We start from the raw sequence: 19147 nt of genomic DNA on the forward strand, positions 1-19147 counted from the left end.
AGGACTGTCTGAGATGTTTTTATATTTATTTATCTTTACATTATTGTCTTGTGTTTTTCAGGAGATAGTGTTGAATTCTGGGTAATGTAATTTATTTTGGTTGTAATGTTTCTGACAGGCTGGATGAAGACAGGTGCGCTGCTCTGGACCTGGACTTCCTGTGTTCCCCGTGTTGTTTCCGTGATGTCATCAGTGTGGTGTCGTGTTTTTGTCCCTCTAACCTCTTTAACTCACCTGCAGCAGGTGGGCTGATGTACAGTGTGTACAGCAGGAAGTCCTCAGACCTAAATGTGTGTTGAAACCCGAGAAGGCTGTAAACTCACACCTCTGTCCCCTCTGGAACCAGGAGTAACCTGATCCGGGTCACCTGACTCCTCCTCAGCTCATTCGGGCTCCATCCTTACAGTCTGCTCACTGCCCTGCAGTATGGCAGATGCCTGGAGGATGCATCAGGATGGCCCCCGCATCCTCCAACCAGGATCAGGACCAGGACTGGGACCAGAGTCAGGAGTGGGATTAGGACTGGGACAAGGGCCAGGATCAGGGCCAGGACCTGGGCCAGTGCAAGGACCGGGACCAGGACGAGCTCCAAACCATGTGTGGATCTCTCTGATCGCAGGTGAGTTTGACATAAACAGAGGATCCTCCCTGAGGCCCAAACACAATAAAGGTCTTGGAAGGTGCCATGGTTCTCTTGTTTCAACTTCTCTGAAGTCTGAAAACTTTGGAGAAAAACTGACCTGGGAATAGGTGGAGTTATTTCTCTAAACTGTAGAGAAAACAGAAAAGAAAAGAAAAGAAAAGAAAAGAAAAGAAAAGAAAAGAAAAGAAAAGAAGTGGCTCATATTTATAATTTACAAAATAAACTGTGAATAGATTTTTAGTTTCTCTATTCATCTTCATCACTGCCAAGCTTGAAAAAAACAGTGAAAAACTTGGAAATTAATTAATAAATAATTATAAACTTTACTTATATGGTACCTTTCAAATTAATGGTGTTTTAAAAACAGGACCACACTGCCATTAAAACGGCTCAATCAAAATAAAACCAGTGAATAAACCTGATAACTGTAAGGAAAGAGAGAAACACTCAGGGATCAAACTGAAGGTTTTTGGTCTAAAATGTGTAACTTCACTGTACAAGTTCGGAAACATCCTTTCGTTCCTGTCAACACTTGAATGCTACATTACTCATATTTCCCAGCTGATCACGAAGGCAGCACGATGCGTAGTGGTTGCTGATTGGCTGTGGTTGCTATGGGAGAGGCTTCCGTTGTTATGGTAACGTGTCTTAAAGAGGGATTCGGTCAATCAGAGTTTCAGACTCCGAGAGCGTCGTCAAGCAGCTGGTGGCTAATGTACTAACATGCTAACCCGGGAAGATTTACCGGCTAAAAAACGGAAAAGCAAACAACGAAAACGGTAGAAAAGGTTCCTGTGTGACTGAAGATCAGTCGCGGGGACTGATGGGAAACTGAGGACAAACTTTTTAACTTTTTAAACAGTCTGTGTTCGACTGCTGCTAGTCTGCTAGCCGCTAACTGCTAGCTGTTAGCAGTTTGTAAAGTTTCTGCGGCTGTGGGAGGAGGGGGGGTCCATGACGGGGGAGGGAGTCCGGCACTCCCCGGTCCTGTCTGCCCTGTTCAGAATGAGCGAAGACCCGGAGCTGCTGGGGGCCGCGGAGTTTATCAAAGGTAAAAGATCAGAGTTTAACGAAAGTACAAACAGGTGCATCGAAGAGTTTAATAAAGTTTCTTTAAAAAAACCCAAGAGTTCCTTAACGGTCAAACGGAGCAGAGTCCACAGAAGATAAATAGTTTCATCAAAGTAAAAACGTAATTAAAGGTAAATATTTATTATTATTTAATATTATTATGAATATTATTATTAATCTGCTGATCAGCAGATTATTGGTTATTTATCAGGTAGTTAGGTCGATTGAACGCATCACCATGGTTACTGCAGTTGTTAACAGAACACAGTGAAAACAGCTGGATGTAAACAGCAGGTAACCTTCAGTGACAGCTGTCTGTACTGTAAGGATGCATGGAATTACTGATCTTCAGTATATTGTTGGTTAAAGTTGTGATAAACAATTGATCAGTTTGATCATTGATCCTGGTGTGTGTGAAAGCTTCACTTTATACTCTGGTCATCCAAGACAGGATTTTTTCATTATATTGACATTTTATCAGAAATTAGTTTATCAGCCAAAAAATACGACTACTATAATTAAAAGATGAATTTTAGATTAGTGTTGATATTAACAACAGATTTATATGTTAAAGAAAATTATTTGTTTAGAATAAAAACAGTTTTCTTCTCTGATTGTTAATGTTTTTATTTTTTATGACTTCAAAATGTCAAATTCTCACAAATGACAGAAAATGATTTCAGAATGATTTAGGTTTATTCCAGATGTGTCAGTTTTTAGAGTTATTATTATTTATATGATTTATTGGATGTGACATGGAGCAGAGGTTTAACTAAAACATCTGATCCCACATCTGAAAAGCTTGAACACAGGAGCAGCTGAAGAACTGATCTGGATTCAGTTATAGATCAGTGTTGATCACTTCTCTCTGTCTCTCTCTCTCTCTCTCTCAGAGCGTCTGTACTTCGCCACGTTACGCAGTAAACCTAAAAGCACAGCCAACACTCACTACTTCTGCACCGACGACGAGTTTGTCTACGAAAAGTAAGTTGATCACATGATGCACCTGCTGCACTGCATTCTGGGTGTTCAGGAGCCACTCTCTGTTTTTACTCAGACGATGCTGCAGGTTGGTTTCAGTGCTGTATCTTCAGAGATGAGTGCAAACACCATTCCTGAGTCTTTAGTCAGTGAGTCTGTCTCTGCTCATTTATTCAGTTCAACATGAAGCAGCTCTGTCTGTTCTCGGTGTCTCTCTCTCTCTCTCTCTCTCTCTCTCTCTCTCTCTCTCTCTCTCTCTCCCTCTCTCTCCCTCTCTCTCCCTCTCTCTCTCTCTCTCTCTGTGTCTCTCTCTCTCTCTGTCTCTCTGTGTGTCTCTCTCTCTCTGTGAACACAGTCACTGAGCTGCACTCAGCAGCTCAACTGAAGGACACTATGATTTAGACCAGGAAGGGTCTGATCACGCACTCAGAGCCGTGAGTCTCTCTCTCTTTCTCTCTCTCTCTGTCTCTGTCTGTCTGTCTCTCTCTCTCTCTCTCTCTCTCTCTCTCTCTCTCTCTCTCTCTCTCTCTCTCTCTCTGTCTGTCTGTCTCTCTGTCTCTCTCTCTCTGTCTCTCTCTGTCTCTGTCTCTCTCTCTCTCTGTCTGTCTCTCTCTCTCTGTCTGTCCCTCGGTCTCTCTGTCTCTCTCTCTGTCTCTGTCTCTCTCTCTCTCTTTCTCTCTCTCTCTGTCACTCTGTCTGCCCCTCTGTCTCTCTCTCTCTGTCCCTCTGTCTCTCTTTCTCTCTCTGTCTCTCTCTCTGTCTGTCCCTCTGTCTCTCTTTCTCTCTCTCTCTGTCACTCTGTCTGCCCCTCTGTCTCTCTCTCTCTCTCTGTGTCCCTCTCTCTGTCTCTGCAAAATAATCCCAGTATGATTTTTTTTTTCACATCATTCAGCTCTATTTGTGACACTTTCCTCTTACTTTTAGTTTAGTTTTTAAACTACAGCTCCTATCACGCTCTGGGGGATATAAGCACAGGCTATAACTATAACACACACACACACACACAGATTTACACCGTGTCCTCTGTCCCCAGCTTCTATGCAGACTTCGGTCCTCTGAACCTGGCCATGTTGTACCGATACTGCTGCAAACTCAACAAGAAGCTGAAGGTGAGTTTCTGCTGCTGACACTCCCTGAACAGGAATGCCCAGAATGCAACAGGACAGATGCAGCATGACACAACATCACACATCACTAAAAATCAAAAATCAAGTTGATGAATTTCACAGACGAGTCAATGACCCAATAACATGAATCAACATTAGCTCTGACATCATCAGTCAGTCACTGTGAAGCTGTGTGATGCTGGTTGTCAGACTGTACATGTTTTGTAGCGTGTGTTGTGTGTTAAGGATTCAGTGTCAGGTTGTTTTGTTGTGTCAGCAGCTGTAGCGTGTAGCACTGTTGCTAACAGGCTCAGGCCCTGTTTAATGAATGGAGAGAGTCACATGACAAACTGCATCAACACAATCACCTGTAAAAAGGTTTTCAAACTCTTTGGTCCCCTACTCTTTGGATATATCTCTACTGCACATGTGCAACAACCCAACTGGTTTGATATGTTTCCTGTTTGGTTATAAAGCAGATCATTGGCTCACTGGGGGGAGGGACGGGACGTGTGTCACAAACTGCCATCTGTAGTGTTACACACTTTTCTGTTTGTCTCTCTCTTATAAAACATTCTGTGTTTTGAGTTGTGTGCCTTTTGTTGCCATGGTGATAACATTCCTCTGGTCGACTGTTGTCATTTGTCATGACGACCAGCCAACCGGACAGTCTGGATTTCCACCCTGATTAGTCTCATGCTGATGTTTGTTTGACAAACTTCATGATGACAGTGGTACCTGTCCAAGTGAAACACACCTGAGACACAGTTCAAAGCGTCCTGGCACAGGGAGGAAGACAGAGCTGATGATGATGATGATGATGATGATGATGATGATGATGATGATGATGCACATACATCAGTAGCCTGGTCCTGATCTGCAGTCCATCCTGAGCTGGATCATCATCACCTGGTTTCACACTAAAGCTGAACCCACCAGACTCCATTCTAATTTCTGCAGGTGTAGTCCATAGTGTCTTCACACTAGAAACATCAGAGTGACTGTGTCTTCATATTATTTCCCTACAGTATTTATTTTTTTTAAATTGTTGTATTCAGGATCTCTGACAGTGGATGAGCGGTTGTCAGTTAAACTTCACAGAAATGAAAGTGATTTTTTTACGACATTTTTTCTGTATCACCTGCTCCATTTGCTAACTGCAATGCATTTTAGGAGAACATCAGCAGCACACTCAAATCATAAGATTTTTATCTGACCTGTCTGCAGGGAGTAAACTTAGTTTGGTCCCTTCTCCAGAATGAAATACAGCAGACTAAAAACACTGAGAATTAATCTGAAGTCTGGAACAGGGACACTGTTTTCCCATGATGCACTGTACAGAGGAGCTGGAACAAAACAAAAATCAAACCAACTGTTGAATCCTTTGAAAAATATTTTTTCTGCTAATTGTCAAGTTGAATGGACTGTGACATTTGACAGACATTGGCCAAAGTATGACATCATTTCCTGTTAGTATAAAACTGTACAGGATGTTGTTTTTGCTGCGTTCACATCAAATGATTTAAACTTTAATTACAAGCAGCCGAGTGTAAAACTCACAACTTGTAAAAATGACAAGAGCTGCAGCTAACAGTTATCTTCACTGTTAATTTCAAGCTTTATCAACCACAGAGCTGTGGAAAACACCCATCACACCTGATGTCTTCAGATGTCTCGTTCTGTCCGATCAAAGATATTGATTACTGTCATGTTTCAGTGAAGTATCACAGAAACGAGGGAGGATCTTTTCCTGCGTGGAAACAAATCCTAACTAACCTCAGGAATCTTATCTCAGGTGAGGAAATCCTAAAACATCAGCTGTCATCTTTCATGGCTGTTTCCAACCGACACTGCTTATCTCATCTCATCCCGCTCAGTGTTTTTGTAACCATTAGATTTCTCATTGAAACGTATCAAACAGACACAGATGAGTTGGAGGTAGTGTAACTCAGTTTCTGCTCCCTCACTGAGCCCTCACGTGGTCAGCTCACCATCCTCAGTCAGTAACCTGCTGACAGGTAGCTGGTTGTAGCTGGTTCTGAGAGTCGGACGTTTGTGAAGGTTCAACATGTGAACGAACTGGACAGTGGTCATGCGTCAGTGAGGTACTAATGAGAGCAGACTGGATGTTTAACAGGTCACTGAGAGAATCTGTCTCTTCATCCTGTCACACTGTTCTTTCACTAACCTCATCACATGAACTGTTGAATGTCATAGAGTGGTGCTGAATATCCACCACTGTGACGTCTTCAGGTTCAGGCACTGTGATAGTTGTTGATTGACTCGTCGTCCAATCATCACTGCTCGTTTTCTTCTTCTCTGCAGTCCTTCACTCTGACCAGGAAACGAATTGTTCACTACACCAGCTTCGACCAGAGGAAGAGATCCAATGCTGCCGTGCTGATTGGAGGATACGCTGTGAGTACATCACTTCCTTTGTCATTGCAGACACTCAGCCAGGACTTCAGTCTGTCTCTGAGTCAGATCTGAACATGAAACACGTGTGACTTCACTTCCTGATGATGTCAGGACCTCTGATGTCCCTCCAGTGTTCCAGTGATGTATCTGAACATCATGATACACTGATTCAGCTGCTGAAACCATGGCAACATTATACTTTCTGTTTACATCCATTAAAGCATTATGGGAACCGTAGTTCCAAAACTTAGAGCCTGGTTGTCTTAAAGAATAATAAAAGGATAAAACCTGATTAAATGATCTGTGTTTGGGTCAGTGCTCACCTGCACAGTCAACCTATCAGGCTACAGCAGCAGGGTCCGGTTTCTGACAGGTGCAGGGCCAGAACAACATGACCATGAGACTGTGCTGAGGAGAGGTCACGACCTCTGACTCTGAAATGATCTTCATCTGGATCAACATTGACGGACCTGGTCCACCATGTGAACAGGGGACGGCCCCATTCACTGAGTCAACAGACTAAAACAAGTCTGTGCTTTCAGACTGTTAGCATTAGCATTAGCTGCCTTCACTCATCTATCCACCAGTTGCCGTCACATTTTTCAGATTTATCAGAGTAAATTATTGAGTATTTTCTGTGGACATGAAGGTGAAGCAGCTGTCGAGGTCAGTGTAGCAGGTGTTGATCCACAAGCTGTGATGACATTTTTTCTTGAGAAATTAACAAAGGTTTTGAAAAATGTCCAATTTCACAATGTTGAGATGAGTGATGAAAAACTCCTGGATCCACCTCTTTAACCAGATCAGCAACAAAATATAACGAGTTCTTCTCTGGACCAGGACCCAGTCCTCCACCAAGTCTGGGTCAAATTGGTTCAGCAGTTTTTTTCCTGCTGACGAACAAACACAGGTGCTGACATCACCTCCTTGGAGCTTGTAATTATTGATATCAACTTGTCACCAGGCCCTACAGTCGATCATCAGAGTATTAGATCAGTTTGTTCTGATGTCACAGCTGCACAGATGTTGTATCAAAACTGACGGTATGATCAGTACAGGTAGAACAGATTCACCTGATCCAGTAGACACACACACACAGACACGCACAGACACACACACACACACACACACACACTCTCACTGTCCTGTGGTGTTGTGTGTGTGTGTGTGTGTGTGTGTTGAATATTTGATGGTGTAGAAGCAGCTGAAACAGAAGTGGACTGTGTGAACAGAGAAGCTTCAGGCTGTGATACAGTCAGACCGACTGACACACTGAACTGATTTCATTATAACTACACTGTTAATGTGTCAATCAGCTGTAAAAGGTTTTCACCTCAGCCTTAATGTTACTGTGTAAGTTCATCAAACAACAGACACTGACAGTGGTTCTGATAATTATCTGTTCACCTGTGGAGCAGGTGGTGAACAGCAGCTCAGCGTTCTTACTGTTTGTGTCTCAGGTGATCTACCTGAAGAAAACTCCAGAAGAAGCCTACAGAGCTCTGACCTCTGGGTCCAATGCCTCCTACTTGCCCTTCAGGTGAGTCTGTCCACTGCAGCAGCACTAAAACAGGACTGAGTCCTGAGGTGACCTCTGACCCTGTGAGGACACAGTAACTGGTCCTTCAGCTCAGAGTCTTTGCTGCTGTGTTCACTGTTTGTACAGCAGATACACTGACCTCCACAACATCCGTCCACCTGATAAGAGTCAGAGGTTATGACAGCAGAGGAGAAATCATGGAGTTTTTCTGTTTCTACTCCAGCAGTGCATATCTGTCTGACGGAGTCTGTAGCATCGTACTTATCCACTCTGCTCCTCAGGAAGGTGTTTGTTTCCGGTGTGAAACTGTTAAAGTGTCGACAGCTGCTGCAAACAGGACAAATAAAGTTAGTTTGAAGCTGAAGTTTGTTGTTTCTGAGGCACAACTGAGAGAAGAGAGAGGCGTGTGTGTGTGTGTGTGTGTGTGTGTGTGTGTGTGTGTGTGTGTGTGTGTGTGTGTGTGTCTGTGTCTGTGTGTGTCTGTGTCTGTGTCTGGAGGATAAAGGGCTTTTTGTTGTCACCACAGACACACACTGAGTCGTTATATAACAGCAGCTCTGTTAGGCTGTTAGGCTCTGCAGGCTGCCAATGGATTAAACATGAGAACCCACCTCCCCACCCCCCCGCACTGAGGTGGTCACTGATTGGCTGAGAGCAGAGAGAAATACTTGTACTGTTTATTTTACAGTAAACGTGTGTCCATTTAACCTGAGTGAAGAACCAGCATGAACTTCCTGTCTCTGAGGTTTGAGGTGTCAGTATCTCCTCATGTGATACAGTCAGAAGATGTTGATTAGTGGTTGTGCTGACAGAGGTGAACACACACGTCTGTACAGGTGTGTCTGATGTTGTTATCTGTTTTCAGCTAACACCTGTGATATCCAGTCAGTCTGTTGGAAATTGTGATAATTGATTCATTGTTTAAGTGAATTTTACACATTTTTGTCCAAGTTTTTCAAATGTGAGTTTTTCTTTGTCACAGTAAAGTGAATGTGTGTTCAAAGCAGATGAAGATGTATTTGAACGTATTAATTCATAAACTGGCTCATTACATTTAGTTTATTAAATGTGATATATGATGTTGGTGGCGAGACTGCCCCTCCCTGTGTGATGGAATCTGTCACTGATGAGGTGAGTGGTATATAAACTGAGTGAGAGTCTGACACTGCTGTGATAATGAAGATTCACACACTGAAGACATGTCCACACTGAGGACAACAACTATACAACACTGACACAACAGAAAAATCCTTCTCCTCATCTTTCACTTCAGTGTTGGTTCCAGTTCATCATCACTGGGAGATATTTTATTACATATATTTATAAACATGAAGAAGAACAGGTGTGTCCAGGTGAGCTGCTGATGTCATGAGAGCTCTCTGCTGCCTCAGGTGTAAACTGATCGTCTGATCTATGATGTAATGATGTCACGGACTGGTGCAACACTCCAGCTTTGTGTTAAAAACCAGAAACTGATCCAGGTTTTGATGAAGCTGGAGGAAAACAGAGGACCACCAAGTTCAGACTCCTGAGGACAGTTTACACCTGGAAAAGCAGGACACAACACACCTGTATCTGACTGTACCTGACTCTATCTGACTGTACCTGATTGTGTCTGAATGTGTCTGACTATACCTGACTGTGTCTGACTGTACCTGATTGTACCTGACTCTATCTGACTGTGTCAGATGTCTTTTGGTCTGGAGGCACTGATCTGGAGTACTGATCCACAGCCTGCTGCAGCCTGGACCTGCTGGTGACAGACAGAGCTCTCACTGTCAGCTGCAGCTCCTCCTCTGTGAGCCATCAGAAATTTCTTCCTCACTGGTTTATGTTTGCAGTTTAGTGATCCTATAGAACTTCAAACTGATCATCTTCATTGAATTTGACATTCTCATTCTCATTCTCATTCTCTCTCTCTCTCTCTCTCTCTCTCTCTCTCTCTCTCTCTCTCTCTCTCTCTCTCTCTCTCTGTCTCAGGGATGCTTCCTTTGGAAAGAGCAGTTACAACCTCACCCTGCTCGACTGTCTTCAGGGCATCAGGAAGGTGAGTTCATCAACGCAGACAAACAAGAAACATGTAGGAACGTTACAGCCTGACTCCTCCAGCAGCTGAACTCTGTCGTTGTTTCTACAGTGGAAATCAAACATTCCATTTCCCATTAGTGTGTTGTTTGGATCTGAAGTTATCAGAGAAACAAGCTGAGGAAATGTTAGACAGCTCAGCTGCAGCCAATCAGCAACGTCCTGTGTCACTGAACAGTGTCGACCAATCAGTGACTTTAAATGTGAAACAGTTTGATTCAGTGTTTTTACTGGTTGTTGTGGAGAGGAGGAGACTCTGTGGAGAATTCCGCTCCAGGTCAAAACCTCTTGAACCTCTGACACTGAAGGATCCAGACCAGGAGGAGACTACAACTCCCATGATCCCACACTGCTTCATGACACCATTAAACACTGTCTTTTGTTATTGTTTTGACTGAGAGAGGCAGAAGTTACAGACTGTGTTTAAATGATGAAAGCTTCTCAGCATCGAGTTCACAGAAACATTAGAGATGTTAAAGTCTGAACCAACAGGTCTGAACTGCAGACAGGGTCCAGTTTACTGTTACATAACATGTGTGTGTGTGTGTGTGTGTGTGTGTGTGTGTGTGTGTGTGTGTCAGAATAAGGAGCAGTTGTACTGTAGGGGAGAGAAGGCAGCCAGTTGTTCACCATCAACAGGGGAACATGTATGAAAACATGAAGGAAGTGAAGTCTCAGAGAAACAGATGATCGTCCTCCACTGACCTTTAACCACCAGCCTGTGGTGTAGAACAGATTCCACATGAAACAAGAATGAGCCGTTGATGTTGGTATTTCAGTAACTTAAAAAGTCATTATGACGAGCAGGAGTTTGGACAAAGAGATTGTGACTTAGAAGAGAATAAAACATAACAGGAACATTTAAAGGCTGTTAGACACAAACCTTTAAACCACAGTAAGGACAGTCATTGAGAACAGAATCTGACAGGAAGTACTGACTCTGACTTCATATTTTTCGTGTTGTTCAGTCTGAGCTGTTTGTGTGTTTCAGGCTTTGCAGCACGGCTTCTTTGACTTTGAGACCTTCGACGTGGATGAGTATGAACACTACGAGGTAATGACCAGGACCAGGACCAGGACAAGCTGCTGGAACACTTGTACAGAGTGAACCCAGCAGCAGTCAGTGTTCCTCCTGTATGCTGCTGAGCTGCACACTCCCAATCAATTATTTAGACAGAAGAAGAACCTGTTGATGTTTCAGCAGGTCACCTCAGTTTCTTATTAGACCAGCAAAAACTCACAGGTTTCACCAAACTCAGTTCAGACTTTGAGGAAAATGAGATGATCAGAGAAAAACAAGATGTAAGAAGATAATAAAAGAAATGTTTGATCAGACTGAAGACATCAGAGGCAGAGAGACAGTGAGAGTGAGACACAATTTTTAGAGAGCAGCTGGTCCAGTTCAGTCTCTGGAGGTTCGGGACACAGAGGAGAGCTGTTCTGTGCTGTATGAGACTGTTGCGCCCCCCTCAGGAGGATCAGTGTAATGTTCACACCATCACAATCAGCTACTGTTTGATGACAGGACCAGTCAGTCTGACCTCCGTCATGTTCTCCATCCTCTGACCTGTCTGTGTTCACAGCGGGTGGAGAACGGAGATCTGAACTGGATTGTCCCGGGGAAGTTCCTGGCCTTCAGCGGACCTCATCCTAAAACTAAGATAGAGAATGGTGAGTTAACAGAGATACAAGCTGCTGCCTGTGGAACAGATTTATATGACATCACAGAGGTACTGTCCCACACCCACCTCAGTTTGATTCATAGTGCCTGAACTCGGCTCTAACACCTGTGCTGGCTCCGCCCCCTGCAGGTTACCCTCTCCACGCCCCTGAAGCTTACTTCCCGTATTTCAGGAAACACAACGTGACAACCATCATCCGTCTGAACAAAAAGATCTATGACTCTAAACGTTTCACCGACGCTGGCTTTGACCACTACGACCTCTTCTTCTTAGACGGCAGCACGCCCAGCGACATGATCACTCGCCGCTTCCTGCACATCAGTGAGAGCACGGATGGAGCGGTGGCCGTCCACTGCAAGGGTGAGGACATCCTGTCCTGGTCAGAGCTGCAGCTCACCGTTGTTTTCTTTACTGAACAATCGGCACATTTTTAATTAACTTATTATTCATTTGATCAGAAAGTTGTATAAAAATGTCCGACTCAGTTTCCCAGAGTTCAAGAGGACGTCAGAGGAAACAGAGAACTGAGAGACATTTACATGAAGTCGTTTATCAAAATACGATGATATCTGAGGCACTGACTAATTGATTAATTGACTGTGTCAGCTGTTGTCCTGACAGGTTCTCTCTGTCCTCCCTCTTCTTCTGTCCATCCTGTCCAGCAGAGGGCGTCTGCTTCCTCTGACTGTCTCTGTCAGCTCACAGTGAAAACACAAAGTCAGTGTTTACATGAACCATCTTCATCAGCCCTCCTCCTCCTCATCCTCACCTCAGTGGTTCCACTGATGGAGACAAACCCGCCTCCTCAGATTTATTATGCAGTTTAAGTGAAGCTCCATCAGTCTGACATGTAAACATGTGACCAGGTGAGCGTGAGCAGACAAAGGCTGCAGGAGAGGAGCAGCTGCACCAACAGATCATTACAGAGTCTGCTCCGACACAGGAAGCTGCAGCTTGTCTCTGTGTGTTAAAACCTGAGGTGCAGGTAGACACTCACCTGTGTGTGTCTGGAGACAGACCAGAGACAGACAGACAGACAGACAGGAGAGAGACGGACTGGAGATAGACAGACGGACCGGAGACAGACAGACTGACTGGAGACAGACAGACCAGAGACTCTGATTCATTAAAGCTCAGGTTTTATCTGTGGTTGAAGCTAAAGAGACATTTTCACCATTTGCTCTAATTTAAATACAACAAAGACAAAGAGACAGTGTGACATCATCAATGAGATGTTTGAGGGAACGGACTTTATTATTATTATTATTAATATGTTGACAGTGTGAGACCCAGCCTTTTTGATTAGAATAGATTCTGTTGTTATTGATACTAATCAGACTCAGTTTGTCTGTGAAATGAATCAAACAGTGACATCATGGCTCAGGATCAGGTCCAGGTCCAGGTCCAGGTCCAGGATCAGGTTCCCTCCATAAGCTCACAGTTTAATGATGTCACTGTGACAGGAAACAGCTGGAACATGAATGTGTGAACAGACAGGTTGTTATCACAGGCCTGGGTCACTGAGTGGAGAGTAAAGATGGTGGACTGTTGGTCAGATCAGGGTCAGTGGACTGTTTATCAGCTGCTCTGTTCACTGTCACACTCACGTTAACCTCTGTCTCTCTGTCAGCTGGTTTGGGCAGGACGGGCACTCTGATTGGCTGTTACCTGATGAAGCATTACCGCTTCACAGCAGGTGAGACCATCGCCTGGATCAGGATCTGCAGACCGGGCTCTGTGATTGGACCACAGCAGAACTTCCTGGAAGAGTGAGTCTCTCTGATTGGGTGTTTGGGGTCAGTGAGGGGAGGATCCAGGTTTTGATTGATTACAGAGAAACAAGGACGGTGGGCAGCTTCATGTACAGATGCTGCCTGTCTCACCTGACGTGCTCTGTCATAAACCACATCTGGTGACTCCACCCACTGCTGCTCTTCTCTGTCTGAACAACAAAGGGGAAGGGGGGGTAGGAAACCCCCCCCCATCCCCAGTGAGTAAAGTCCTTGAGAAGACTTATGTGTCTGTCACTGTGCAGAGAAGAACAACAGGTTCAGTGTTAAAGAAGCTGAATGTGACCTTTGACCCTGAGCAGTTCACACAGGTCAGATTATCGTGTGTGTGTGTGTGTGTGTGTGTGTGTGTGTCTTTGTGAACAGTTTCCGTGTTGTAGCAGCGTCTGGTACCAGTCAGTGTTTGTGTTGGCCTCCAGGACTCAGACCAGGACCCCAGAAACACAGTGTCACATAAACCAATCAGCTGTCCTCAGAGTCCTGGTCCTGGTCTGACTCTGTTTTCATTCATGATCCAGAATGATTCTGGTCCCAAATCAGATCCACAGGCAGCAGGTTAAAACACAGCACAGCTCTGATGCTGGTTTGTCAGTTTCAGTTTTATTGTCATTCAGACATGTGAAATTCATTACCCAGGTCCACCAGTGTACAAAATGGATAACATTTAAAGATAGACCCTAAAATAAATTATTAAATAACCTAAACGCCCATGACGAACATTAAAAAACGTTAAAAAACCAAGTGTATAGTGTGTAGTGCATCAAAGCCACATACAGTTGCAGCAGTACAAAGTGCAGAGTATAGACTTAAGCCAGAGAGTTCATAAACCTCACAGCCTCTAGGAAGAAGCCGCACATTAGCTTAGTTGTTCTGGCTTTGAGGCTGCGCACCCTCCTGCCTGAGGGGAGGGGGGTGAATCGTTCATGTGCCGGGTGGGTGGGGTCCTTCATGATACATGACCCTCTGCTCCTGCACCTGCTGAAATAAATGTCTTCCAAGGAAGGGAAGCTGCTGTTGGTTATTTTTCGAGCAGATAACCACCCGTTGCAGCGCCGTCCTGTCAGCAGCAGAGCAGCTCCCATACCACCCAGTGATGGAGGATCTCAGTATTTTCCCCACCACACACCCATAAAAGGAGGTCAGGACAGGCCCAGGTATTTGAAGTTGGGCACCATCTCCACAGCTGCTCCTTTGATGACGAGGGGAGGGGGGTGTGGCCTCTCTTCCTGAAGTCCACAACCATCTCCTTAGTCTTCCCCACATTGATGCAGGGATTGCTCTGCACCAGTCCACAAGTTCTTCCAGAGATCAGTCCAACCACAGCCGTGTCATCTGCAAACTTCACTGTATGATTGCTCAGGTACCTTGCAGAGCATTTGATAGTGTCCTTTATGGGTGCGGGACGATAGTCATTCATGCTTTTCACAGTGCACCGGAACGATAGTCGACGTCTTGAGCGTCCACAGCTTGGGAGAGTGAGATGCACAATCTCTCAGTACCTGTCCCGGGATGTTGTCCGGGCCTGCTGCTTTGCATCTCACCTGGTGGGAGTGTGAGCCTGGTGCTTTGGGAGGAGTTGGAGGACTCGAAGCGGGCATAGAAGGTGTTGAGAGTATCAGGGAGAGATGGGTCCCGAGGGCATTCGGCATCCCTCCCTTTGTAGTCCGTGATGCTCTTCATGCCCTTCCACATGCTCCGGGGGTCATGGTGGAAAAATGACCCTGTATCCTAAGGGCATAAACAGCCTTTTCCCTTTTGATGCCAGCTTCCAGTTCCCCCCTCGCTGCTCTCAGTGCCACTGCATCTCGTGCCTTCAGAAGAGACCGCACCCCTCCGCTCAGCCAGGGTTTCTGATTGGGACAGATGGTTATTTTCCTGGTGGTGATGTCATCAATGCATTTGCTGATGTATCCACAAACAGATGACACATATTCCTCCAGGTCCACCCGCCCTCACCAGTTGCTGCTTCCCTGAACACCTGTCCTGGAGCGTAGAACCAGCTCCTCTGGGCCACACAGTCATTCAGCTGTACTCTAATACCATAAACTCAGCAGCTGACACCAGAACAAGAGCAGGATCAGGTCCCAGGAGCAGATCAGTGCACAGGGATCCAGACATAAAGACACGTGGTCCTAACAGACACAGTCCTGGCTCCTCCAGAGTTTTAACTCACAGCAGATATTAACTTCAACACTCAGTGTCCGTGATGTTCAGCTGGACTCCACTGAGCCGGACCTGTGGAACCACTGGATAACCTCATCAACCGTCGACATAAGAGAAGATTCAGAGTGTCAGACGTGAGGATCGGAGGATGAGACGAGCTCTGATCCGTCTAAAAACTGACCAGGGTTCGTTCTGTCACTGAGTCTCAACTAATCTGAAAAAGGTGAGGTGACCTGACCCTGTGTTTGTGTTAACAGGAAGCAGGCAGCTCTGTGGTTGCTAGGTGACAGCGAACGTTCCCAGAAGGCCAAGCTGGAGGAGAGGGTGGTGTCTCATCTCATCACCAGTATGGATGACCTCACTTTAAGCCCCGCCCACAACAGCAACATGTGCAGATCTCCGAGCTCAGACCATCTGCAGGAGGTCGTACACACACTCACACACAGACACAAACTCACACACACTCACACTCACACACAGACACACACTCACAGACACACACACACACATACTTGTACTTCTATCTTTGTGAGGACACTCATTGACATAATGCATTCCCTAGCCCCTTACCCTAACCTTAACCATCACACCTGAGAGCCTAACCCTAACCCTGACCCTGACCTTAACCTAAACCTAATTCTAACCATAACTCTGAAACCAAGTCTTAACCCTCAACATGTGATTTGAAGGTGTCTCAAAAAGTGAGGACCGGCCAAAATGTCCTCACTTTCCCAAAATGTCCTCACTCTGTTAGTAAAATACTTTTTTTGGTCCTTACTATGTAGCAAGTACACGTACACGTTCACACACTCACACACACACACACACGCACACACACACACACAGTACATACCTGAGGAAACACATGCTTCACGCTCTGTTTCTAATCTCAGGGTGCGTTTGTTTTCTCCTCCAGAGTGAGGTAACAGACAGCGGTCTGGGTCTGACTCAGGGAGACAAACTGAGAGCCTTAAAGAGTCGACGCCCCCCCCGTCCCGCCACCACCGGAGCTCTGAGGTACCAGAACCAGAACCGGGAGAGAACCTCTAACAGAGCAGCTCTAACCCTAACCCTCAGGCTGGTTTTCTTAAACCACTGGAGGCTGCGACGTGTTCAGTCCTGTTTCCATCAAACTGTCAAACATGTGAAAGTGTTGAGTGAATGAATCGTTTCTCACTGAGGAGGAGCTGTGGATGTAAACTGATGTGTTTTCTTTCAGAGTGGAGGAGATGAAGATGCACAGCAGATCAGCCTCTCAGCCACTCAGGTACCACTCTGACCTCTGACCTCTGACTTCTGAACACTGTGCTCAGTCCTTTGACAGCTGCAGGCCACACCATCACACAGACACAGGACACAGTCAGGGTGCAGCCACATGTCACTTCAGTCTGTCTTCACCCTGTCTCCTCGTCACATTCAGGACCCAGACCCAGGTCCTTGTGGTTACATGTAGACCAGCAGCAGCAGATCTCTGAGGTCTGGGTCTCTAATGTCTGGGTCTCTGAGGTCTGGATCTCTGAGGTCTGGGTGTCTGAGGTCTGACCTTCTTGTTGTTTCTCAACCCAAACACAAAACTAAGGCACGCTGCATCTCTGAGGTTGTTTCTTCTCAGCCTGGGAGCTTTCTCCTGTTGGACTTTAGATCTGCAGACACAGTGGACAAAGAGCTGATATTGTGTGTGTGTGTGTGTGTGTGTGTGTGTGTGTGTGTGTGTGTGTGTCTTTATCTTCAGGCTGTCGATGGGGCTGGGTCAGGGCCCCTCCTCCCCTCTCAAATCCTCCAAGTTCCCAGCATCCTCTGCTTCTGCTGCAGCCAAGAGGATTGGGAGAAGTCCGCCATCGTCGGCGTCAAACATCAGGAGGTCAGTGTCACCACCAGCTTCCTGAGGTCTTTTAAGTTTTTGAGAAGCCTGACTCACTGAGTCTTATATAAGGTGATCAGTTTTTTTCTGATCCAGGATCAGCAGGATGTTGTCACAGTATGTGTTGTAGTATAATGTTGGTCATGTGTGTTGTATGTGATGCCCCGCCCCCTCAGCTCAGCTCTCAGCTCTCGATTGGCCAGCTCTCTCAGTGATCTGTACGCCACAGACATGGAGGAGGACAGGAAGACTCCCTACTCTCCTCCCCCCTCTTCCTCTGTGTCTCTCAGCCCCTCCCCCTCTTCTATGGCCCCACCCCCTCTCAGTCGCTATGGTAATGGCCTTCGAAGCATGCAGCAGGAGGTGAACAACAACAGCGGTCTGTACGGTGGCTCCGCGGCGCCTCCTGCAGGGAAAAGCTTCATCCAACCGGGGCCTCAGGGCTTCAGCCCCTATAGGGGCCCCGGGCCTTACAGCGCTATGAAGGGCCCGTCAGGACGCTACCTGAGCCGCTCTATACCTGTAAGTCCTCTGACCCAGCAGCAGCTCAACCCACCCCTCTGTGCTGATTGGTTCTCTTTGTTCTGACATCACTAACACACTGGACAGGTGTCTTCACTGCTCAGGTGCAGGCTCCTGTCTGTAGTTTTCACCAGCTGCTTCTCTCTGTCTAATCCTCAAACCACAGTGTGATCAATGTGTCATTAGTTTTACTACTAATAATGATTATAAATGATCAAGAAATGATTCACTTACTCACCTGCTGACAGGAACAACCTTCAGAGCTTCGTCTTTACATAACAGAAGAACAACAACAACAACAGTGGTGGTGGTGTCACAGTTGACTCTGACTCTTGCTCTTCTCATTGAATTTAAACTCTTCATCTGCTCAGTCACACAGGTCACATGACCAGGTGTCACCACATGACAGACACCTTGTCAGGATGATTCATGTGTTCATCAGGCAGGTTCACTCACACTCAGGAGGCTGTGGACTCTGTCACATTAACTTCACTGCGTCACTAACACGAAGCTGCTGCTGAGTTAAAGGAACCAGCTCAGGGTTTGTTACACAGGTTCACACCTGAGCCACTGAACCCATGTGGTCTTAAAGGATCCTGAACCAGGAGACGTGGGAGTCCTGAATCTGTTTGCATCTGTGCATCACCACAGCAGTCACTGTTGTCTTTGTCCTTTACCTTCATTCAGCTGACTCTGCTCCTCTCTTCACCTGATTGGCTGAGATTGTGTTCAGAGTGACATCAGCCCAGAGTGGAGGTTGTGGCTCGGGTGTATACAGTCAGTTTAATAGGAACACCTGAAACACCTGGGATAGTCCTGTGTTCCAGCTGTTTCCGGGTGTTCATCCACCTGTGATCATGTAGTGCTGTTGAACTGCCCTGCAGCACACAGACAGGTGTGTCTGTTATTTATCTGCCTTCACTGATATAAATGTGGACAGAATATTAGAAACCTCACAGCACAGACTGACCCAGGGTCAGTGTCCCTAATAAACTGACCACTGAGTGTGATCTGACAGTGAATGACCTGAACAAACATCATGACTGCAGCCAATCAGGTTGCAGAGCAGCAGCTAAAGGTGAGTCTGTACACCTCACAGGTGTTATCAACGGCTGTAGTGACCCTGTCTCTGCAGTGACGTCTGTATTGAACAGTATTGATTCGTTTTCAGTGACCTCTGACCTTGTGATGTTTTCATGCTTTGTCTTTCAGTCTCTTCAGTCTGACTACATCCAGTATTAAAACTACACATTTCACCTGAGGACACATTACCCACAATCCTCCC

General features: G+C 45.8%; 1 protein-coding gene across 4 annotated transcripts in view; it reads left to right on the forward strand.

Moving 5' to 3' along the window:
- Positions 1–1301: 1301 nt before the first annotated feature.
- cdc14ab (cell division cycle 14Ab) overlaps positions 1302–19147 on the forward strand; it is an 18788-nt gene continuing 942 nt past the window's right edge. Inside the window, exons 1-16 of one of the 4 annotated variants that reach the window (XM_071472874.1) lie at positions 1302–1694; positions 2608–2698; positions 3729–3804; positions 6127–6219; positions 7680–7759; positions 9740–9806; positions 10836–10898; positions 11428–11515; positions 11656–11886; positions 13157–13295; positions 15737–15902; positions 16396–16496; positions 16699–16746; positions 17212–17340; positions 17517–17862; positions 19075–19147. The exon at positions 19075–19147 is cut by the window's right edge and continues 942 nt beyond it. In XM_071472874.1, the coding sequence (XP_071328975.1) occupies positions 1598–1694; positions 2608–2698; positions 3729–3804; positions 6127–6219; positions 7680–7759; positions 9740–9806; positions 10836–10898; positions 11428–11515; positions 11656–11886; positions 13157–13295; positions 15737–15902; positions 16396–16496; positions 16699–16746; positions 17212–17340; positions 17517–17862; positions 19075–19104 (1845 nt within the window). In that variant the 5' untranslated portion in view covers positions 1302–1597 and the 3' untranslated portion in view covers positions 19105–19147. The other 3 variants (XM_071472876.1, XM_071472877.1, XM_071472878.1) reach the window with 3 other exon arrangements.

This window comes from Trachinotus anak, unplaced genomic scaffold (genome assembly GCF_046630095.1).
Source record: "Trachinotus anak isolate AG129_WGS33_773 ecotype Australia unplaced genomic scaffold, CSIRO_AGI_Tana_v1 ptg000040l, whole genome shotgun sequence".
Taxonomy (NCBI): Eukaryota; Metazoa; Chordata; class Actinopteri; order Carangiformes; family Carangidae; genus Trachinotus; species Trachinotus anak.